Consider the following 24,721-nt stretch of genomic DNA (forward strand, 5'->3'; position numbering starts at 1 on the left):
GTAGCTGGGATGGTGGGTGCCACTTTAGGTACCAGATGGTTGCCGTAGAGAAACATAAAAAATGCCATGCACATTTTATTTATTCTGATATATTATTAAAAATTGAAGAGTTGCCTTAAAGTTAATAGGTTGGTAATAAAATTCTGAATTTTGAGATGCTGTCAACTGTGGCTGTTATTTGGGTAGGGTGGGGGCTGAAGGATGAGAAAGAATGGGAAGTTAGAGAGATGTCAAAGGGGAAAGAGACAAGACTTTAAGAAAGAGAAAGAAACTTGGTCCAGGGTTTTAGAGCCCATGAGAAACTCATGGGAGAAATTTCATGGGCCTGAAGAAGAGTAGGGGAGGGTCAGAGGAGTAGTATAGCTGTTAGGGCATTTGCCTTGCACAGAGCTGACCCAACTTTGTTCCTTGCAATCCTATATCATCCCCAGAGTCCCACCAGATGTGAAACTTGAGCACAAGGCCAGGAGTAAGGCCTCAGCACAGCCAAGTATGCCCCTGTCCCCAGTCTCCTCCAAAAAAGAATGGGAGAAATGAACGGTGTGGGGATTTGGATTAAAAGAATACATTTGGAATAGGCTGAGGAAGGCAGATGAATCTAAGATGACCAGAAGAAAAGTCAAAATTCTTTCGTGGAGGCTGTCTTTATCCCTCATGACCACCTCTGGAAAATAAAGAAATTTGAGACACATCTCTAGAATGTTTGGGTGGTCTATCCATAGTGATCATGGCTGGGGGATGCAAACACATATAGTGGGGAATGAACCTACCAGATGAGTGGCCAAGGGTCCTCAGAGTTATTCAGCAATGACTGTTTAACAGGGACCAAGCCAAGAGAACAGTTGTAGCAGGATGCCCGAAGATGAGCCCCCTGAACATGTAAAGATAAATCACCATGTACTCAGGCCCTAGGTTCAGCAGCCCTAGATGCACCATTTCACTTCATCTTCCCAACAATACTCAGAGCCGGTATTACCGGGTCACTCTGCTAGCGAGGTTCAACAATGAGGTCTATATGACTAAGTTCTTTTAATTTACAAACTCCCCGAGGTGGCCTACCTGGCTTTCTGGCCACAGCATTCTGCCCTTACTGGCGGGGGAGCTCAAAATAGATTATCTTGAGGGAGTCACTCGGTGGTCTTCCACGGTCCCTGGTGCCTGCAGCCTGCTCTAAACATCGCTGTTAACTGAAGCTCGCACAAGAATCAACTCTATGAATGGCTTTGGGGGCTGGGACTCTGGAGGTACCGGACTAGGACATGCGCACTAGATCATCACGTCCAAAGCGGTTGGTACCGGTTCTCCTTGAGGTTGCGAAGGCGGTGCTGGGAAGCGTTGGTCCTAGGAGAGTTATGGGTGATGGATGAAAGGGAAGAAAATGGGGAAGGGCTGGGACCGGGACAGCAAATGGTCATCATGGGGAAGTTTGTGGATCACATTAAAATGCTTTTAAGTGAAAAATCGTATTGTGTAAATGAGAGGAACAACAAAAACAGGAAAATAAAATAGGTTTAAAATAATAGGTCACATACAGGCTACAGAGAGCTCGAAGGGCCGGAGTTCTTTCTGGAGCTCCTGCTAGGTCTCGGGCAGGCACCTTGGTCTCCCCAGGGTAGCGAGGTGTGACTCTGAAACAATCCCCCAGTGTTGTACATGCATAGACTGAAGAAACTAAGAGCACGCTGCAGAACATTGAGAGTGATAGACTTGTTTTTCTTTTTTTGGGGGGGGGGCGATGAAAAAGGTTTTGAAATGAAGTGAATTCACTGTTTCTCAAGAGGAAAATAGTAACACTCCTTCCCCAGCATAGGATAGGGGCCCAACGGGGGAGTTTTTGACGGCTTTATATTGCTACAATGAAAAAGGTAAGGTGTATTATTTCACATAATTTAGTGTTTTCAAAAAAAAATCAGTCACGGCCCAACAGTTATTCCCAATTTACCTGGGTGCTTCTTCGGAATGAGTGAAGGAGAGAGAACGTGGACCCTTTTTTTAAAAATCTGCATAGGGGCCAGGGATAGCACAGCGGGTAGGGCGTTTGCCTTGCACGCAGCCGACCCGGGTTCGATCCCCGGCATCCCATATGGTCCCCCAAGCACTGCCAGGAGTAATTCCTGAGTGCAAAGCCAGGAGTAACCCCTGAGCATCACTGAGTGTGACCCAAAAAGAAAAAAAAATTCTGCATAGATTATTTTTAGTTGGATCCACCATTTGAGACTAACTTCAGTGGCATTTGGTATACTTGCTGGTTTTACAACTATTACCATGAATTTATCCATAACATTTTCATCATTGCCAAAAACAGCCTCTTCACTACCCACTGACCTCTCCATTTCTCTTTCCTCTTGTTCCTCGCAACACTCATCTATTTGCCTTTATGAATTTGCTTCCTCTGAACACTTCTTATACATGGATCCTAAAATATGTGCCGTTTGTGACTGTCTTTTTCACACCCTGATGCTTTCAGAGTTCTGTGCTCTAGTGCATCAGTACTTCCTATGACTAATATTCTGTTGTATGGATCTACCATATTGGATAGGTTTCCACACTTTATAAATGCACAGTACCCTAGAGGTCTCATAAATAGTCTAAAAGAAATAGACAGTGGTTGGACACATAGTATAGAGGGTAGGGTGCTTGCTTTCAACACAGTTGGCCTGATTGGCTCCCTGCACACCATGTGGTATACCCTGAGTCCTGCCAGGAGTGATTCCTGAGCACAGAGCCAAGAGAAAGATCTGAGCACCATCAGGTGTGCTCCAACACAAAACTCAAAAGCATTCATGCAAACACACAAAATACAGTCCCGTATTTTTAGATGCTAACAACATCATCGTGTAGACTGGATAATGACCATTCGAAGAGATCATCAACCCTACACATGTTCCTTTGTGTAGTAAAAACTTGATCGAATGGATGCCATGGCTGGCGATGGAGAGATTTGGTGCATTTTCAGGTGAATCAATGGAATAACATTTGTACTGACAAATTGGAGACAGATGAAGATGATGCAGAGAGAAATCATGGTCACGTGACCCTTGAGGTCAAGAAGTGAGTGTATTAACCACCAGACAAACCACATGATTTATCAGAAGTTAACAGAAAATGCAGGCTAAAAACCTTCTAGAGAAGGCATGTATCCTGACTGACACCATTGTCCCAGTGATCTGTATATTAAATTTCTGGCTTCCAAGAGTTCGGGTTTCTTTCTTCTTACATTTAAGCTACCAGGTGATTAGTTACAGCAGTCACAGAAAAACAAAACAAAACAACACTTCAACAACATAATAGCTTATAAACAATACAGTGCTCCAGCAACAAATATTTGAAAACACTACATATAAAACTTAAAAATCTTTTTCTATTTCACTCATAAATAAACACAGTACTTGTTAATGAAACGTGTGTGGCTGTTGGGCAAGTTGCAACATCTTGAACCTGGACTTAAATTAGATATGACCAGTCTGGTTCCCTGCTCCACATTGATTTTCAAACTATTTTGGCTTTGTAGTATAATGACTCCCCAAAATGCAGCTTTACAATGATGGAGAGCACTGAAGGGAATGTAAGATGATCTTATGTTGAAACTGGGATTTGACTAGTTAGGTGCGCATACAGAACCTGAGAGATGTCAAGGGCTTGTAGTGCACTTGCATTGGAAATAGTTGACCCAAGTTCAAAACCTTGCGTCCCATCTGGTCCCCTGAGCCTACCAGGAGTGATCGCTGTGCACAGGAAGTAAGTGTGGGTGACCAAGTGTGGTCACCCAAAAGCTATCCAGTTTACCCAGCACCACTTGTTGAAGAGGTTTTCCTTGTTCCATTTTACATTTCTTGCTCCTTTGTCAAAGATTAAGGGGTCATATATTTGGGGGCCTGTGACAGAATATTCTACTCTGTTCCATTGGTCTGCAGATCAAACAACTCCACTTTGTGTCAAAAGTTTGTAACTAAAGCTATTCAGTCTCTAAGAAAATTATTTGAGCAAGTTATGATAATACATTATATGGCTACCAAAACTGAAGATTTAATAAAAGAAGCATATGTGGCATTACAATATAATCTTAAGAAATTGGGACTTGTAATAGCAACAGATAAAATCCAATAGAAAGCCCTCCATGACTATTTGGGCTATTGATTATTGCAAGACCTAATTGTGGCACAAAAAGTACAAATCCGGAGAGATTGTGTGAAAATTTTTAATGATTATCAAAAATTACTTGGAGATATTAGTTGGATTCAACCGGCTTTAAAATCAACCACTGGGGCCCTTTGGACCCTGCCGCGGAGAGAGCATGATGGAAGAGCCCAAGGAAGCGCCCTTGGACTCCAAGCAGCCCACTGAACTAATTCCAGCACGCGATCGGAGACCCCACGGCGGGCTGAAACACTGGGAACCGGGCATCCCCCAATTCTTTTAACCTCTCTCTCTCAACTCCTTCCTCCCGAGCACAGCGCAGGGGCCACGGCTTGCTGAGCGCAAAATGGAGACGCCGAGCCTCTCTCTAAGTTTCTCCATCTTATGAGCACCATAAAAGGGTAAAAGTTTGTAGTGATGTTATTTCTGGTTGTACTTTCCCTGGACTTTATACAGAAACCCAAAACCGCGCGGCCGTGGACATAATGTCATCTTAGCATCAGCAATATGTAATGGTTCCATTTTTATGGGTCGGACTTTTGTGGGAGATCCTAACAAGAATAGTAAGTCTTTTGCTGAAATATTGAAGGCAATCAAAGTGGTAGCCATCTCTCTAGACTGAACTAAGCTATATCCCCACGCCGGCTGAAAAGAAATTTTCTTCTTTCTCGGGAAGAAACGCGGCGTGGAGTCAACTATAGTGTGATGTCCATTAAGCAAACAAACCTGGTGGCGTGGGAATGGGATATAAGGGGGAAAATTATGTACATGGAACAGTGGGACGCTGGTGGAATCTTGAACCAGAGCTGATACCAGTGCAAGACCTTCGGTTCCAGAAACTGCTTGCAGACACTCTACTAGTCTATCAACTAAGCCAGAGCCCCACGCCTGCTGATGACGGGAAATAACCATCCTTTTCGGTTTTCGGTTTTTTTTTCCCTTGTCAGGCAGCGTGGCGATTACTAAACAGGCGGGAACTAGGTGGCGCGGGGCAAGGGGGAAAAAGAAAAGTTATGTAACAAACAGCGGGACTTAATATCTCTATATTCTTAGCAGTGGAGAACTATCAAATGCCTCCTTGGCAATAGGACTGTCTTTTTCTTTTTTGGGGGAAACCCCAACAACGGTAGTGAGTTGTGTGTTGAAACATGGAATGTAATCGAGATAAGGCGTAAACGAAGTGAAACTTATCACTTACAAGGGTGGGGACTGGGGAGGTGGGAGGGGGCGGCAGGTATACTGGGGGGGGTTGGTGATGGAGGATGGGCACTGGTGAAGGGAAGGGTGTTTGAGTATTGTATAACTGACATAATCCTGAGAACTATGTAACCCTCCACATGGTGATTCAATAAAATTTAAAAAAATAAAATAAAATAAAACCAGCCACTGGGGAATTAAAACCTCTTTTTGATATGTTAAAAGGAGATGCTGATCCTTTATCCCCTAGGGAGTTAACTCCTGAGGCTTCCTTGGCAATAGAAGCAGTCGAGGAGGCTCTTCAAGTGGCTCAGCAAAAATACCTGAATTATAATAATCCATATTACTTATTTATATGTCCTACTATTTTGATGCCTACTGCTGTCTTATGGCAGGATGGGCCTTTGGAATGGATACATTATTCTTCTTCACCTTCCAAAGCATGATTACCTTATATGGAAGCTTGTAGTGAATTAATTATTGCTGGAAGAAAAATATCACAATCATTGCTTGCTATGGATCCTTCAGCAATTGTGGTTCCCAATGAAAAAAAACAGGTAGATTGGTTGTTTTCTATGGAAGATTCTTGGGGGCTAGCCATTTTGCCTCAAACAGTACCTCTCCCATAGTTACTTTGTTTATTAATACTCAGCAATGCTTGCAAGCAGGACCTGTGGGTCTAGGTAGGACATATCAGAGCCCATTCGGGGTTACCGGGTCCTTTATCTGAAGGCAGTGATTTAATAGTCTTCTTACACCTGAACAGTCACATAAATTACATCATCAAAATGCAAAAGCCTTCTTCTACACTGCTGGTGGGAATGCCGACTGGTTCAGCCCTTTTGGAAAACATATGGACGCTTCTCAAAAAATTAGAAATTGAGCTCCCATTTGACCCAGCAATACCACTGCTGGGAATATATCCCAGAGAAGCAAAAAAGTATAGTCGAAATGATATCTGCACTTATATGTTCATCGCAGCACTGTTTACAATAGCCAGAATCTGGAAAAAAAACCCGAATGCCCTAGAACAGATGACTGGTTAAAGAAAATTTGGTATATCTACACAATGGAATACTATGCAGCTGTTAGAAAAGATGAAGTCATGAACTTTGCATATAAGTGTATCAGCATGGAGAATATCATGCTAAGTGAAATAAGTCAGAAGGAGAGAGACAGACATAGAAAGATTGCACTCATCTGTGGAATAAAAATAACAGAGTAGGAGACTAAGACCCAAGAATAGTAGAAATAAGTACCAGACGGTTGACTCCATGGCTTGGAAGCTGGCCTCACATTTTGGGAAATAGACAGCTCAGATATAGAAGGGAACACCAAGTAAAATGTGGTTGGAGGCCACGAGGGGGAAGGGTGATGTGTGCTGAAAGTAGACTAGAGATTTAACACGATGGCCACTCAACACCTGTATTGCAAACCACAATACCCAATTGGAGAGAGAAAACACAGAGGCAGGGTGGGGTGGGGGGGAGATGGGATTGGGGGGTGGGAGGGATGCTGGGTTTATTGGTGGTGGAGAATGGGCACTGGTGAAGGGATGGGTTCTCGAACATTGTATGAGGGAAACACGAGCACGAAAATGTGTAAATCTGTAACTGTACCCTCACGGTGATTCACTAATTAAAAATAAATAAATTTTTAAAAATGCAAAAGCCTTGCAATATCAATTTGGACTTTCTAGAGGCAGCACGATTAATTGTTAAATATTGCCCTGCCTAGGGGAGGGGAGTGGGAGGGGGGATGCGCTGGGGTTCTTGGTGGTGGACCATGTGCACTGGTGAAGAGATTGGTGTTTGATCATTGTATGACTGAGACTTGATCCTGAAAGCTTTGTAACTGTTCTCACGGTGATTCAATTATAAAAAATTTCCCTGCCTGTATAACTTATTCCAGAATAGTTTCTGATGGGATTAATCCAAGAAAACTACTTCCTAATGAATTATGGCAAATGGATGTTACTCATGAACCTTCATTTGGAAAATTTAAATTTATTCATGTTTCAGTGGACACGTTTTCAGGCTTGATCTTCACAACTTTACAAACTGGCGAGGCCTTTAAGAACATATTGTGCCATTGTCTTAGTCAATGATCCCTCAATACCACTTCTGGGAATATGTCCTGAGGATGCAAAAAAGCACAGTAGAAAAGACATCTGTACCTATATATTCATTGCAGCACTGTTCACAATAGCCAAAATATGGAAACAACCTGAGTGCCCTAAAACAGATGACTGGTTAAAGAAACTTTGGTACATCTACACAACGGAATACTATGCAGCTGTTAGGAGAGATGAAGTCATAAAATTTGCTTATAAATGGGTAAACATGGAGAGTATCATGCTAAGTGAAATGAGTCAGAAAGAGAGGGACAGACATAGAGGGACTGCACTTATTTGTGGAATATAAAATGACATCGCATGAGGCTGACACCCAAGGACAGTAGATACAAGGGCCAGGGGGATTGCCCCATAGCTGGAAGACTGCTTCATGAGCAGAGGGGAGAAGGCAGATGGAATAGAGAAGGGATCACTAAGAAAATGATGTCTTGAGGAACCAGTTCGGATGGACGATGCATGCCAAAAGTAGAAAATGGACCAAACATGATGACATCTCACTGTCTGTGTTGCAAGCTATAATGCCCAAAAGTAGAGAGCGAGTATGGGGAATATTGTCTGCCATAGAGGCAGGGTGAGGGTGGGAAAAGGGGAGGTATACCCGGGATATTGTGGTGGGGAATATGCACTGGTGGAGGGATGGGTGTTTGATCATTGTGTGACTGTAACCCAAACATGAAAGCTTGTAACTATCTTACGGTGATTGAATCAAATTTTAATTTTTTTAAAAAAATTTGCTCAATTTGCTATTCCACAATCTTATAAGACTGATAACAGACCAGGATATACTGGTAAAGCATTTCAAAACTTTTGCAATATATTTGATATTAGGCATGCTATTGAAATTCATTATAATCCACAAAGACTATTGCGGAGAGAGCTAATCAGGCCTTGAATGTCATGCTTCATAAAATAAAAGAAAAAGGGGATCCAGTAAGGAAGTCTATAAACAAACACCTCAGAATTTATTATCTCGTGCCTTACTTGTCCACAATTTAAAAAATTTAAACAAGGATAGTTCTAGTGCTGCATGTTGCTTCTGGAAGCAGAATAGTAAGAAAAAATTTGCTCAGGCCAAGTGGAAAGATCCAAATACTCATCAATGGTATGAACCTAGTCCTGTATTAATGTATGGACAAGGATATGCCTGTGTCTTTTCCAGAATCTACAATGAACTGCGATGGTTACCTGCGAGATTCGTCCAGCAAGTGGAAGAAAAAGAGGAAGAACAAGATTTGGCCGATGCAAGTCGTTCGCTGGAAGATGAGGAAGATACTGATAACCCCAACACACAAGAACTAACCATCCTTGTTGTGGCTCTGCCAACTGTTAGCCACCATGACATTAATGTCACAACTGGTCCAGAGTGAGATCTTTTGGGTCTTTGTCCCAGATCCTCCTGTGTTTCAATTAGAAACTTGGACAGGGGAACAGATTCCGTTTTATAACAATGCTACTCAGTATGTTGGGGGATCAAGAGCTAGTCATATTGCATGGCATCAGACAAATATGTCTCTTAGTGGTATATCTAGGGGAGTGCCCATCTGTTTAGAAAGGAATTCAACTGCTAACGTAACTTTAAGATGTCTGGGTTTGCAGGATCATGTGCTATATTGGAAGAATCTTACCAATGTTGTTTGCAACAGGATTTTCTAAGTGGTCTCGATCCTACACTGGATCTTATTTACCACCAGATTTAGAGACTTGTACACAAACTGTTGTAGCCTCTCTAGTCTCGATGTGGACAGTGTGCAGCAGTCTTCAGGACAGTCCCTGGACTATGTGGAACTACACGTGGATCTGCTGGCATCCTCGAGCTCAAGATTCAAGTTTGAATGGCAACTGGAAAATTGCAGATGCACCCTGGGGACTGACGAATGAAGGTCATCAGATGGGAATATGGAGAGTGGCTTTAGCTATGGGAAAGGACAATGAATCGTATCTGGACAATGTAGAAGAATTGAACTCTCCTCATGGAAGTCAGAATGTACAATTCTCTCTTGGTATGGTATTACAAACTGATGGGTCTGTTAAAGTTTGTGTACAGACCCCCTGGGTTTTTATGTTTGGATATGCTAATATTACTTATATGTCAGGAGTCTGGAATGTAACATGTAATAATTGTACGATCAATAATTGTATTATGAGTGTTGGTCTAGGGAAACAAGTATTAATTCTAAAACAACCTTCTTTTTTATTGATTCCTACCATTATTAAGGTCCTTGGACTGAAGAAAAATCATTGGTGGTATTACAAACTCTGTATGAATTAGACCTAAGAGGGTAGTGGGATTGATTGTAGTTGGAGTTTTAGCCTTGATTAGTATAATTGCTACTGCTACTACAGCAGGAATTGCTTTATTACATTCAATACAAACAGCGCATGTAGTCAATGAGCCCATCTAAAAGTGTGAGCACTGCTTTAAGGCTGCCAGAAACTATAGATAGAAAGTAGGATGAAAAAATAAATACCTTATGGGATGTAGTCAAAGTTATGGGTGATGAGGTACAGGCATTGCAGACACGAGGGAAACTAAAATGTCATCTAACTTTACTTGGATTTGTGCAACTAATGCTAAATACAATAATACCATGTATCCATGGGAAAAAATTAAGAATCATGTTGAAGGTCTCTGGCATGATGCTAATGACAATCTGGATCTTTTAACATTACATCAAGAAATCTTAGGTATACAGCAAGCTCCAAAAATTAAAGAACCAGACATTAATACAGAAGAATTTTTGAAAGGTCTATCTTCATATGTTAAACCCACTAACGTACTGAATACTGTGTATGGTATTATTGACTTTATAATTTTATACGCATATTATTTGCTATGATACCCTGTGTTATAAGAATGATATTGTGGCTAAAAAACATGTGGTTAATGATACATCAGATGCACTTAGCTACAGGTCAACTTCTGCCATTACAAAATAGAAAAGGAGGACATCATCATCAAGTAGGATTTATCCTTAGAATGCAAGGATGATTTAACATTCACAAGTTAATCAACATAATCCATCATATCAATAAAAGAGAAGAAAACAACCATATGATCATATCCATAGAGGGAGAGAAAGCATTTGACAAGATCCCACACCCCTTTATGATGAAAACATAGAACCAATCAGCTAAGTACAAGTAATGGAAAGCCATTCCGACTGTGGCCAAAAGGCTGGCCCGTGAAAAGTCCCTCTTATATAATGTTAAGGTCTAAAAGGCCCTCACTTTGAGACTTGGGGCCACTCATTCAGAGAAGGCTGCCCCATGTCAGTGAGCTGGATGAGGGCCCTACCTCAAACTAGCCGAGCTAGCTGAGAAAAACCCTTTGCTTATTGCATTGCAGCTTGTCTTCGTGTGATTCCTCCAGGGAGATCTCAGTCCGGTTTAACAATTCTAGGGAATAAGTGAAGGAGAGAGAAACTTTTACCCTATCAAAATATACATTTGCATAAAGATTTTTGCATACACCATTTCAGACTAACTTCAGTGGCATTTCGTATGCTTGCTAGTTTTGCAATGATTACCATTATTTTATCCATAACATTTTCATCATTTCCAAGAACAGCCTCATCTCTAGCAACCGACTTTTCTACTCTCTCTTTCCTCGGGTTCCTAGCAGCACTCATCTTTCTGTCTTTATGAATGCGTTTTCTCTGAACACTTATAAACATAGGTCCTAAAATATTTGCCATTTGTGACTTTGTCAAAACCTGATGCTTTCAAATTTCATCTGTGCTATAGTGTGTCAGTACCTCCTATGACTAATGTTCTATTGTATGGGTCTACCTCATTTGAGAGTTTTCCACAGTTTCTAAATGCACAGAGGCCTGAAGTTCTCACACCTAGGCTAAAAGAAATATTTACAGTGGTTGGATACATAGTACAGAGAGTAGGGTGCTTGCCTTGCATGTAGTAGGCCTAGGTGTAGGATATCATTGGTTTGTCCTTTCTCCCTTGCCACAGAGTTTGGGCTTATCTGGTAATAATCTCTAAACAATTCTAGACTACATTGGTATGTCCTGCTCCCCTTGCCACTAGGAGCTTAGGTATATTAGTCACACCCATCAAAGTGCTCCCGAGTCACTTCCATTCCTTTGTTGATCTGTAACCACTTCTACCAGTTTATCAGCTCTTCCCCTAATCAGACTCTGTTAATTTGTAAGGTCAGACCTTGCTAGGACAGTGAACTTGTATGGTAAGTTAATATTGTCTTGCTCCTCTCCTCATGTCTTTTGAATAGTTTACTTTAAAACAATATCCTTTTTGTATGGACAAAGAAAGACAGTTGTTAATATGCTTTGGTAACATGGGATTTAATTGGCTCCAAATATTATTCCTCCCGGGCATCTGCTTTCTCGACTTAAACCTCAGCTGCCCTTACTTCCTAGCACCACCAAAAGCAGGGTCCTGACGAGGGACAGGACGGACCCAGGCAAGCGGTGAATTATGTGATATCCTGGCATCGGATGAGCCTGGCAAAAGTGCTTAATGCTGGGCTGGAACAATAGCACAGCGGGGAGGGCGTTTACCTTGCATGCGGCCAACCCGAGTTCGATCCCCAGCATCCCATATGGTCCCCTGAGCACCGCCAGAAGTAATTCCTGAGCACAGAACCAGGAGTAACCCCTGAGCATCGCTGGGTGTGACCCCAAAAGGGGAAAATAAGTGCCTTATACTTAGCTATATGTTAAGAGCTTGGTCATGGACATGTCATGTCATGATCCAAAAGCAACGACGAGACTAGGACCCTGCTAGGGATAGGAAAGACTCATCTGGCCTGAGCACTGTAGTCTGAGATCGAGATGACCCCAGGAGAGCAATTCTATAAGCTTAATACATCTCTTGCTATGTCCATATGAAATGGTTAATATTATGAATACTTATATGTTACTTGGACAAGGAGAGTAGAAACACACCCATGGGATTCCACTCTTGGATGGGTGTCCTGATGAAAGAGAATCTGTCCTAGAAGAATCATTCCCTGAGGGAAAGAACTTTACCCCATTGATTGTGACCACACCTATGTGTAAGCCCCAACCCCTCATGCTGGGGGATTTCACTAGGCTGAAAGAGTGGGCTGGGGGTGAGTCCCAGGGCGAGTCCCAGTGCCAGAGCTGGAGAAGCTAGATCGAGATCCAGATCCAGAGGAGAAGGAGAATGAAGTAGAATGTGGGTTCGGGGGAAGAAGCAGAGAGAGAGACGGGAGTTTATAGAGAGGACATTGGAATAAACTGCAATTGAGACCAACCAGCTTGGCCTCGTTCCTTCCTTCACTTGCCTCATCATCGCCATCAACCTCCCCGGGGTGGGGAATTGGTGGGGGACTACCGAACGTGGGTGGTGGGAGAGACAGCGCCACTGCCCTGTGGCCGGTGCAGTCAGGTACCTGCTCTCCTTTTCTTTTTTGTGTTTTTACACACTAGATTGGCTCCCTGGAACCCCATATGGTCTCCTGGGCCCTTCTAGGAGTGATCCCTAAGCACAAAGCCAAGAAGCAGCTCTGACCACCATCAGGTGTGGCTCCAACACAAAAACTAAAAGCATTTATGCACACACACAATATACAAGTCCCATTCATGTAGTTTTAGATGCTATCAATATCATGGTGTAGACTGGATAATGGAAATTCAAAGAGATCATCAAACATGCAAATGTTCCTTTGTTTAATAAAAACTTGGAATAACATTTGTTCTTACAAAATGGAGGCAGAAGAAGATGATGCAGATAGAAGATAAGGTCTGACCATGGCGGCCAAGAAGTGAGTGTATTAGACACAAGACAAGCCACATGGCAGTTTTCAGAAGTTAAAAGAAACATATAGGCTAAAGATCTTCTAGAGAAGCCATGGATCCCGGCTGACACCATTGTCCCAGTGATCTGCATATTAAATTTCTGGCTTCCAGGAGAGTGTGGGATATTTTCTTCTTCTGATGTTTAAGCTTCCAGGTGATTTGTTAGAGCACTCACAGAAAGAAAAAAACATAACATTTCAATAACATAATAGCTTGTAAAAAAAAAAAGTACAGTGCTCCAGCAACAACATATAAAATTTTTAGATCTTTTCCTATTTCATTTTTTTTTTTGCTTGTTAGGTCACCCTGGCAATTCCAGGCTCTGCACTCAGGAATTACTCCTGGCGGTGCTCAGGGGACCATATGGGATGCTGGGGATCGAACCCGGGTCGGCCGATTGCAAGGGAAACGCCCTACCCACTGTGCTATTGCTCCAGCCCCTTCTATTTCATTCTTAAATAAACACAATACTTCTTAATAGAACGTGTGTTGCTGTTCCGAAGATAGCAACGTCTAGAAATGGACTTAAATTAGACAGGCCCAGCCTTGTTTACTGCTCCACATTGATTTTCAAACAGTTTGGGCTTTTTAGTATAGTGACTCCCCAAAATGCAGCTTTACAATAATGGAGAGCACTGAAGGGAATGTAAGATGATCTTATGTTGAAACTGGGAATTGACTAGCTAGATGCTCATAAAGAATCTAAGAGATGTTAAGCACTTGTAGGGCTCTTGTATTGGAAATGGTTGACCCAAGTTCAAAACCTGGCATCCCATATGGTCCCCTGAGCCTCCATGAGTAATCACTGCGAACAGGAAATAAGCCCTGAGCACCAAGTGTGGGTTCCCCAAAAGTTTTGTAAATCTCCTACTAATTTTATGAGTGTCTTTTATGGCATGTAGTTACCTAAATGTATCTTGTGGCAACAATCCTAACTGATTTTTCTACTGTGCCAAATCCGATTGTCACTTTCAACCTCCATCCAGCAGGGGTCAGTCACAGAGAATGAGACAAACACATAAGTAGACAAACACCTGGATTTTCCAAGCTTTAGGGTCGCCTTGGCAGCTATCTGTGGTGTCAATATAACAGGCAGGTCAATATAATGCAATATTGCTCCCCCAACCCCACCAGAGCCCAATAGGTGAGACATTGTTGAAGTTGACAGAGACATCACGGACAGTTAGTAAGTACAGCAACGTCTAGGCACATGGAGAGAGAGGCTAGTGTAGTTCACAGAGAATCAGTAGGCATCCTTAAAATATAAAGTTGTTGGGCTGGATCGATAGTATAGCGGGTAGGGCATTTGCCTGCACGCAGCCAACCCGGGTTCGATTCCCAGCATCCCATATGGTCCGCTGAGCACGACCAGGAGTGATTCCTGAGTGCAAAGCCAGGAGTAACCCCTGTGCATTGCAAGGTGTGACCCAAAAAGAATATATATATGTATATATATACATGTATATGTATATATATATATATATAAAGTTGTTGGAGCAGGAGTTATAGTTCAGTGGGCAGGGCACCTATCTTGCATCCAGTCAACTGAGCTCCTCCAGGAGTGATTCCTGAGTGCAGAGCCAGGAGCAAGCTCTGAGCATGGCCAGGTGAGGCCCAAAACCAAAATAAGGAAATAAATAAGATTGTGACAGTTTTCTATTTTAGTTTTTGCCATATTGTCCCCTAAATCTAAACGACTGTAAACAGTATTTGTCTGTGTTTTCCTGGCACAAGTTTGCAGCTGGCAGATACTTTGTCCTCTATTCTATCCTTGCCTACTATTCTTTCCTGCGTGCATGTTTGCTAGTGGAATACTCTAACGTTAGGGTTTTTTGTTAGGGGATGATTTCTCATAATAATCCATCAATTCCTAATCCTAAAGTAAGTCATAATGTAAATTACAAAGCACAAACATATAATTTAGTTTTATTAAACATTATATAAAATATACTAGTAATAACTTGGGCTGGAGCAATAGCACAGTGGGTAGGGCATTTGCCTTACACGTGGTCGACCTGGGTTTGATTCCTCCATCCCTCTCAAAGAGCCTGGCAAGCTACCGAGAGTATCCCACCCACAAGGCAGAGCCTGGCAAGCTACCTGGGGCGTACTCGGTATGCCAATCACGGTAACAGCAAGTCTCACAATGAAGACGTTACTGGTGCCCGCTCGAGCAAATTGATGAACAACGGTAGACAGTGCTTGCAGTGTTTACAGTAATAACTTAATGGTATTGGTTAACTAGGCAATATAAATGATTACCTAGTAACTTTGTTGATTTTATTAATGAAATTTGTAAGCTCATTAGTATAATAGGAGTATTTCCATAACATAAAAGTCTGAGGAAGGTGAAACTGTTATAACTGTCTTGTAGGATTCCATCTCCCTAGCCTGCTTACTTCAGCCTCTCTTTATCCAATCCGGTCTCCTTCTTGGGAATCTGACCTCCTTATTGGCTAGCCTCTCCCTTTCAACTGCCTGCTTTATGACATCATTTTCCCACCAAACCTACCACCACCTGGTAGAATCTTGGGGTTCCCATGCAGTTGTTTGTAAACAAATTTGAATCATCATCGCAAGGGACCAGTGACCAATGACCAATCACCAGTGACCAGTCATCTGTACTGGACACTTGTGGTCTTCCACTTCAGTGTTCAGACGTACTCTAGTATAGTCTCCTCTTCTCACCTACCTTTCATTGATATTTCCCCTTCTCTGACCATGTCAGGTAAGGAATAATACTTTTCAAAGCTTTTCATTTGATTTCTTATCCCTGAACTTAGTAGTCAAGGAAAAAAAAAACATGTAATAATGGAAGAAAGTATTCAACTAGAATTTTATAAGCCTTATTTTAGCTTGACTTTGGCATTTCCTGTGTGATTTTAGACATTCACTTTCTCATAAATACAAGATTTTTTTCCTCATTTACTATATTATATTTTAAACAGACTTAGAAGCTCAAATACATGTTTCTGTATGAGTGTTCATTCTCTGTGTTTCCTTTTCCTTTTAATAGTGATTTGTACATGATATCCATGAAAAAAAAAGTAAATCAGAGACAGTATTTTGACAGAAACAGAAAAATGTAGTTGCTGTAGAAAACTGTTAATGTATACCAAGATGCTTTATCTGTAACGGTGTCTCTACCTGTATTTATAATTTAGGATTTTAAATTTGGTGCTATTTCAAAGTAATAATCATGTGTCTTTGAGTTTTCTATCTAAACTAAGTGATAAGTAAAACTGGGGTGTGGGGCACCGTTCCCAGAGATTGTTTCTGGCTTTGTGGTCAGGGATCACTGCAGTTAAGCTCAGGGAGTCCATATGTGGTGATACTGATTTTCAATCTTGGGTCTGATGCATGTAGAAGTTCCCTGTTTGTTGTACAATCTCTCCAGCTCCTGTAACAAAAATTTGAATGTCTGCTTAAGTATAAATTTTTTTTTATCAAAAAAAAAAACAAAAAAAAAACTGGGGTGTGGGGAAGGTGTGGAGTGCTGAGTGGTAGGGAGGCAAGTCCTCAAAGGTAAGGAAATTTAGGGTCATTTTCATCAAGCATTGACTAACAGAAGCCAAGAAAAAGTGGATGATATGAGAGAAAATCAAATAGGAAATAAAAAAAGATTATGGATGGGATTTACCAAGGAAGGGGAAACCGTTGGGGATAGAATGTTGAAGAGAACAAAAGATTTCAAATCAAAACAGAAAGAATATCGTAAAATATGCTGAGAGCAAGTCAAAGCAGTTTATTTTAATGGCTGCTAGGACTAGAAAGTATACTAAGCCTTGAGTAGAGTACCAGTAGGAAAAACTGTTTAACAGAAAGCCATGTTGGTGGTTTCTATTCTTTATCCCTTAGAACACAGTTGACACTTGACAGTTTTGAATATACACACATTTCAGAAATGATGCTTCCTATGAATAACTAATACTGGTTATCAGGGGGATGGGAGAAACATAATTGTCAATATTTTTATTAAATTCTAGTTTGTAAGCTACATGTATGCTCTGCATGTATGCTACATGTATCATATCATAAAGAAATGATATCTTCTAACTTGAATCAGGAGAATTGATTATTTTGTGTGATATGTAGGTTCCAAGTTAAGGCTGCTTGTCTCTTCACAAATAGTTTTTTCCTAACATGAGAGCATTTTGAAAATAGTTGACATCTGTTTTTAGATCCTAAGAAGAAATAGAAAAGTCAGGTCTCACATGTGTAATTACACATTTATCTCAGTTGTGTGGAGTCTGAGTTTTCCTAAATTAAATATATTTTAATTGGATTTTGGTGATCATTCTTAAACTTTAGGAGTGACATTTTTCTGGTTGACAAAGATAACTGTAATCTAGGTTTTGAAAATAAATTGTAATCTAGGTTTCTGGTTGACAAATATAACTGTAATCTAGGTTTTGAAAATAAATTTGAAATTTTTTGTGACCATTTTCTAAATGGTCTTTTCTGCTTCTTGTGTGATTTACTTCTTGTGTGATTATTAAACATATGCTATGTTTAATACCAGTTGTTTGCTGCTTAGTATTGAGAGGTATGAATGAGAATAATAATGTAATTTCTAGTACTTATTATATTTCATCCTGCTTTTGACTCATTTAAAACATATATTTGGCTACCAAACGCAATCACTTTTATTATGTTTCCTTATTATTATGTACGGTACTGGTAAATTTTTTCTGTTTTATGGACTGGTAAGGTGGGCACTCAAAAATTGCCTTCTATTGCATATTTTGACTATCACTTTTTGCAAAAATAGAATACTGTTTTCATCTTGTATACATGGCACACAATTAATTAATAAACTTATGGTACTGTTTTCTTTGTTTTTGTTTGGGGGCCACATCCAGTGTGACTCAGGGTGTACTCCTGGGTCTGCTCTCAATCACTTACTGCACTATGCTTCTTGCTACCTAGTCCAGATGTCATTAATACCTATATACTTCTTTTTCAGTTCTGTGATACATATATTGCATGATTTTTTCTTTATCTTTATACTTCTTCCCATGTAAATCACATGAAATAGACAAACTTTATTTATGTATGCATATTATTGTTAATTAGAGTTGTTAGTAACTACTTTGCAGGAGAGCAACTTGAGGCTGAGAATTTAAATAATAGTCTTCCTTCCAAAAGCACTTCTTGAGAAAAACTCAAGTACTCATTTTTGATGTAGGATCAGAAACCAGGGTAAGTGGCTAACCTTCAATGCATCAACTAGATTGAGTCTATGTGAACTGTACGTGACAGATACGAATTGCACAAGCCAAATGAAAGCCTGAAGATGACAATGGGTGGTAATAGCATTAATGACCCCGAATGCCTATGTTAATGTAAAGTATCTTCCTTCTAGTTTCTGCCATTGTAATGATCAAAGGAGAGTCCTGGCAAGAAAATCCACATGCGTAGGTTCTCGAACCTGGTAGTACATAAGGGACAGAGAGATAGTAGAGAGAGGATAAGGCACCTGCTAAACTTTAATTCATCAACTAGATTGAGTCATTTGTGAACCGGAGGTAACAGATATGAACTGCACAAGCCAAATGAAAACCTGAAGATTACAATGGTAATAGTTGTAATGACTGAAAATGCATATGTTAGTGTAAGATATATTTCTCCTAATTTCTGGAATTTAGTGATCAAGGCAGAATCCTGGCAAGAAAGTTCACATGCTTAGGTTCTCTAATCTGGTAATACATAAGAACAGAGCGATAATATAGGAGGAGATTTGCCTTGTATGCAGCCAATCCAGTTGGATCTCTGTCACTGCATACAGTCTCCTGAGTGCTACCAGGGGTCACTCCAGAGTATAGAGTCAGGAATAGCCCAATATCACTGCCAGGTATTGGTCCAAACTCTACCCCAACCCACACCCAGTAAAAATTATTGCAAAACTTAAACAAGTCTCTATGCCATCTCTGAGCCTCAGGTTTCATTCTTTTCCAATTAAATCTTAGTAATTCTCTTAGGACTCCCTGGTTTGAAAATGCTTCCATTCTAGAAAATAACCTATGAGCTCAATAGGCAATCAAGCTACAAGTAAAGCTAGGGCAAGGAGAAACTAGCTGTAAGCAAGAAATCCATGTACAAACATCACCAGAGTCTTCTACAGCTCTGTTTCACTTTGGGAGCACGGTGCCAAATACACAAAGTGACAAAGAGTGCCAGCCTTTTGACCACCCAAAATTGTTGGATTTTTGGTAATTCAGTTGAATGTTGATATTAGAAGCTTCTCTATAGCCAAAGATTTAAGTTAATATTGTTCCTCTCTTGTGTGATTGTAACCCAAACATGAAAGTTTTAAACTATCTCAAGCTGATTCAATAAAATTAATGTATATATATTCCTCTCAAATATTTTAGGAGATAATCAGTCTCACAGATTTTTTTCATCACCCTTTTGTTCCTTACAGAAAATTTTCAAAATCCATCTGTATTGGGAACTGCACATTCTCTGCAGCTTCCCCTTTCCGTGGTGAACAATGCAGCTTCCCTCACAGGAAGTGTCTGCAACTACTCCAGAGTATCTGCTCCAGCTGGTAGTTCTGATTGGCTCCTGACCTCAGCCTCTGGCACCTCTTTCCAACCACTGATGGGTAGTGCCTATCTTTACCAACATTCTAGCACAACGATGCTGTCTGGAGTGTCTGGCCAGAGCCAGATATCCACTTCGGCTGCTTCCTACCCGAGTCTTTTGGAGTGGGATATTGCAGGAAGTGCTGAAAAGAAGTCTTCCATGGGAGACTATACTGTGACTGTCCTTGACCAGGACACAGCTGTCTCTTCCATGTCTATGGCAGCTCGCTATGAGAAACCCTTAGATATCAACAACACGGTGTCTGTGTACCCATCACTTTCTGCCCGTCTTGTTGAGAGGACACCATCTCAGGTTCCAAATCAGAGTCACAGCCTGTCGCTTCCCTACCAGGACGGGAACCAGGTGTATTACTATCATCAGGGCACTCTGGGACCTCTCCTTTCTGGAGAACTTGGTCCCTACCTGCAATCCTATGGCTCCATGACATACACAGGAGGTAGGGGATCTGCCCTCCAAACTTACAGCAACTCATCCCCAGAAATGGTTATGGTTCTAAAGGAGATCCAGCCCTCAAAGAACCGACCACCAGCCTCCACCTCTGGAATCTACTACTCTGTGTCTGCTCAACCCATCACAGAGTCGAGTTATCAAGGTGAGTACAATGGAGAGAAGGGAAATCTGGCATTCAATAATTGGAGTCAAACCTGCAAGTGGGAAGCTGTCCATAGACAGGTGGCATTTGAGTTTAATAAACTGAGTTTTTTTAATTGATGAAACTTGAAGTTAAATAAACTGAGATTAAGTTTAAACTCCCCTCACTCATTTTACAGCATCTTATATTCAACTCGATTTAAGAGCTCTTAATGCAGATTGGAAGGTATGATAGTATAATGGCCATCTAGGTTTCATAGAAGAAAACTTCAGGAGCATAACAAGGAATGCCATATTTTCATAGTTGATCAGTCCCCCAGTACTACCAAAGTTACAATAACTCCATTTCTTAAACTATTTTTGTGATTTCTGAAGACATTTCAGAACTCTTATTGTGATGGTACCACATTAACTTTCCCTTACTTGAACGTACAAGATTCTAAACACACCCTGTATTCAGAGATCTTGTCCAAAGTTATCAAACCTAGAATCTCTACTTAAGCACTGATTTCCCGATGAATTGGTGTTTCATTCCTTCTCCTATTCCATGATATGAATTTTCCTTTTGTTTTTTTAGGAAAGTGAAGAAATTTACTATATTATGCTAAGCTCTATATCACATTTAATAATTTACAAATCTCTAGCTTGAAAAAAAAATCTTTAGTTTGGGGGAGGCAGAATGTGAATCATGGCCTGCAGTACTCAGGACTTGCACCTGGCTCTTTGCTCAGGGATCACTGCTGAAGGTGCTTAGGGGACCCTCTGTGAAGCTGAGTATCAAACTGAGGTCAGCTGCACACAGCACAAGTGCTTTACGACTGCACTATCCCTCTGTCCCAAGTCCCTTATTTTTAAGTGCAGTTTACACAGAAACTCTTTCAAATACAAAGAAAACCAAGAAACAATACATGACCAAGAGGCAGAACTACAACAGTTACCTCCAATTTTCTAGCACAGGGCCTTGTTCATGATCCTAAGAGGAGCCTGTAACAATGCCGTGCCCATTGTTGGCAGGTGCACAATGGTGGCACCACTAGTGGTATGCAGGGAGTGTCTCAATTTCAGGGGACTGATTTCTTCCTTGGTTCCTTTGTAGTGATGAATACCCAGGGGATGGAGTCTTCCCTGGCATTGCAACCTTCCAGTCAGACATTTTGTCTGACACAACCTTCAGAATTGGCCACGTCTTGCAGTAGCAAGATTCAAATACTTGAGAGTAACCAACCACCAGAGCTCCTGGATGTTCCCATAATAGCTCCAGCCCAAAGTAACCTGGCACTGCCCCCAGCTGCAAATCAGGAACACACAGATAATAATTTGGATGAGATGAAAATTGGCCTATCAAATTCTCTGGATACCTATCAGATCCCGATAGAAAACGAAGATCCACCACTGTGCCCTTTAGAAATCCCTGATATCCACCAGCTCCTGGCCTGTATTGATCATCTCAGCCAAGAGCAACAGCCTGGTACTGAAACTACTGGCCAGGGAAAGAATGGTCTGTGTTTTGAGGAAAGTGGAATTGAATCTGGCGGTAGTTTTGCAGACATTGCTACACTGGTGGAAGACATACATCTTCCCCAGCTCTTTGATTGCTTAGAAGACCTAGATCAATGCAAAGATCTGCAGGTAGAGACCACCACAGATACCATCACTCTGAATCAGGTGCAAGAAAATTCAAGTGGCACTAAGGGTCCCTCCCATCCAACCCGGAAGAACAAAAATGAGGCCTCTGAGCCTCTTGAGGGAGAACCCAAGGCCAAAATCCAGCCACAGGTCCCCGAAGGCTTGCTAGGGGGAGCAGTGATGGTCTGTAATGCTGCAGTGAGTGACAGGTGTCCTGTGACCATGGCCAAACAGAAGAGCAAACCTCAGAAAGCTGCATCCAGCAGGATCAGCAAGACCAAGAGCCATGGGCAGGAGAAGACAAAAAAGTCCCGAGAAAACACTAAGAAAGCTGAGGAGAGTAAGCAGCCAGGGAGCAAGGTGAAGGCAGAGGAGAAGCCCACCATCGCCAGGATGAAACGCAAGAAAAGTCAGCCTGAGCTCTGCCAGGAGGCCTTTAAGAAGCCCCGCAGCTGCCTAGGCATGCACATGCTGGAGTCCGTGCAGGTGTTTCACGCGCTGGGGAAGAAGAACGATCAAAAGCCTGGCTTCTCTTCCTCCCGGGTCCTGGGTAGCTCCAAGAAGCCCAGAGACTTCCAGGCCTCCTCAGCTGTCCAACCCTGGCTAGGTGCCACCCGGGATGGAAAAGGTGTGGAGAAAACTCAGCTCAAAGCACAGAAACCAAGCAGCAGTGCGGAAGAATGCTCGTCTCCATCCCAGTATGAGCTGCCGCCTCCTGGGAAGGTCAAATTGGTACCTTTGCCTTTTCCAACCATGGAGAAGCCGCGAGTTCGACCTGTTCCTCGGAGACCACAGTCTCTGGCTTCACATCATCCTGCTGCAGCTCACCCTGCCAGGCTTGGCTCTACCAACTCAGCTCAGCCATCTGCCGCCAATTCATCCCGGCCAAACACTGCATCTTTGCCAGGCCCTGCCAAACCAGCTCAGCCCATTTCGACCAACCCATCTCGACCAGGTTTGCCAAACCCTCCTAGCCGGCCTATTCCTCAGCCTGCCACATCTAGACCTGCTCCCTGCAAGACAAGCGCTAGCACTTCTCTCCAGCGGGAGCCTCTTCCCGTCTCTGTGACCAAGCGCCAGTCTCCACCCAAAGCTCAGAGTCAGAGTCAGTTTCTACTCCAAGACTTCCGTTTCCAACCGATTCCATGGAGAAAGCCCAATGTTCCCGAGCCAGTAATGTCCAAGCCCATCACAAAAGAGCAGAGGCCAGAGCGGGAGGCCATGAAAAGGAAGGCTCAGCAGGAGCGTGAGAACGCTGCCAAATACACCTCTTTGGGGAAAGTGCAGTTTTTTATTGAGAGAGAAAAAGAGATGGACATCTCTCAGTACTATGGCTACGTAATGTGAGTAGCTGGGATGGTGGGTGCCACTTTAGGTACCGGATGGTTGCTGTACACAAACACTTGAAATGCCATACACATTTCATTTATTCTGGTATATTATTAAAAATTTAAAATTAAACTCTAAAATTAAAAATTTAAGAGTTGCCTTAAAGTTTTAGATTGATAATAAAATTCTGAATTTTGAGATGCTGTCAACTGTGGTTGTTATTTGGGTGGGGTGGGGGCTGAAGGATGAGAAAGAATGGGAAGTTCGAGAGAGGACAAAAGGGAAAGAGACAAGACTCTTAACAAAGAGAAAAAAGCTTGGTCCAGGGGTTTAGAGCCGATGAGAAATTCATGGGAGAAATTTCATGGGCCTGAAGAAGAGTAGGGGAGGGTCAGAGGACTAGTATAGCTGTTAGGGCATTTGCCTTGCACAGAGCTGACCCAACTTTGATCCTTGCAATCCTATATCATCCCCAGAGTCCCACCAGATGTGAAACTTGAGCACAAGGCCAGGAGTAAGGCCTCAGCACAGCCAAGTATGCCCCTGTCCCCAGTCTCCTCCAAAAAAGAATGGGAGAAATGAATGGTGTGGGGGTTTGGGTTAAAAGAATACATTTGGAATAGGCTGAGGAAGGCAGATGAATCTAAGATGACCAGAAGAAAAGTCAAAATTCTTTCATGGAGGCTGTTTTTATCCCTCATGACCACCTCTGGAAAATAAAGAAATTTGAGATACATCTCTAGAATGTTTGGGTGGTCTATCCATAGTGATCATGGCTGGGGGATGCAAACACATATACTGGGGAATGAACCTACCAGATGAGTGGCCAAGGGTCCTCAGAGTTATTCATCAATGACTGTTTAACAGGGACCAAGCCAAGAGAACAGTTGTAGCAGGATGCCCAAAGATCAGCCCCCTGAACATGTAAAGATAAATCACCATGTACTCAGGCCCTAGGTTTAGCAGCCCTAGACGCACCATTTCACTTCATCTTCCCAACAATACTCAGAGCCGGTATTACGGGGTCATTCTGCTAGCGAGGTTCAACAATGAGGTCTATATAACTAAGTTCTTTTAATTTACAAACTCCCCGAGGTGGCCTACCTGGCTTTCTGGCCAACGCATCCTGCCCTTACTGGCGAGGGAGCTCAAAATAGATTATCTTGAGGGAGTCACTCGGTGGTCTTCCACGGTCCCTGGTGCCTGCAGCCTGCTCTAAACATCGCTGTTAACTGAAGCTCGCACAAGAATCAACTCTGAATGGCGTTGGGGGCTGGGACTCGGGAGGTACCGGACTGGACAT

At 42.1% G+C, this 24,721-nt stretch overlaps 1 protein-coding gene across 1 annotated transcript; it reads left to right on the forward strand.

Annotated features, from left to right (window-relative positions):
• Positions 1-9,203: 9,203 nt before the first annotated feature.
• On the forward strand, positions 9,204-23,436 carry LOC129399920 (uncharacterized protein C2orf78-like). The gene is made up of 4 exons (XM_055121343.1): positions 9,204-9,452; positions 15,844-15,991; positions 19,688-20,464; positions 21,560-23,436. Exons 1-4 carry the CDS (start codon positions 9,204-9,206, stop codon positions 23,434-23,436), a joined length of 3,051 nt encoding a protein of 1,016 aa, XP_054977318.1.
• Positions 23,437-24,721: the final 1,285 nt, after the last annotated feature.

This window comes from Sorex araneus, chromosome X (assembly GCF_027595985.1).
Source record: "Sorex araneus isolate mSorAra2 chromosome X, mSorAra2.pri, whole genome shotgun sequence".
Classification (NCBI taxonomy): domain Eukaryota; kingdom Metazoa; phylum Chordata; class Mammalia; order Eulipotyphla; family Soricidae; genus Sorex; species Sorex araneus.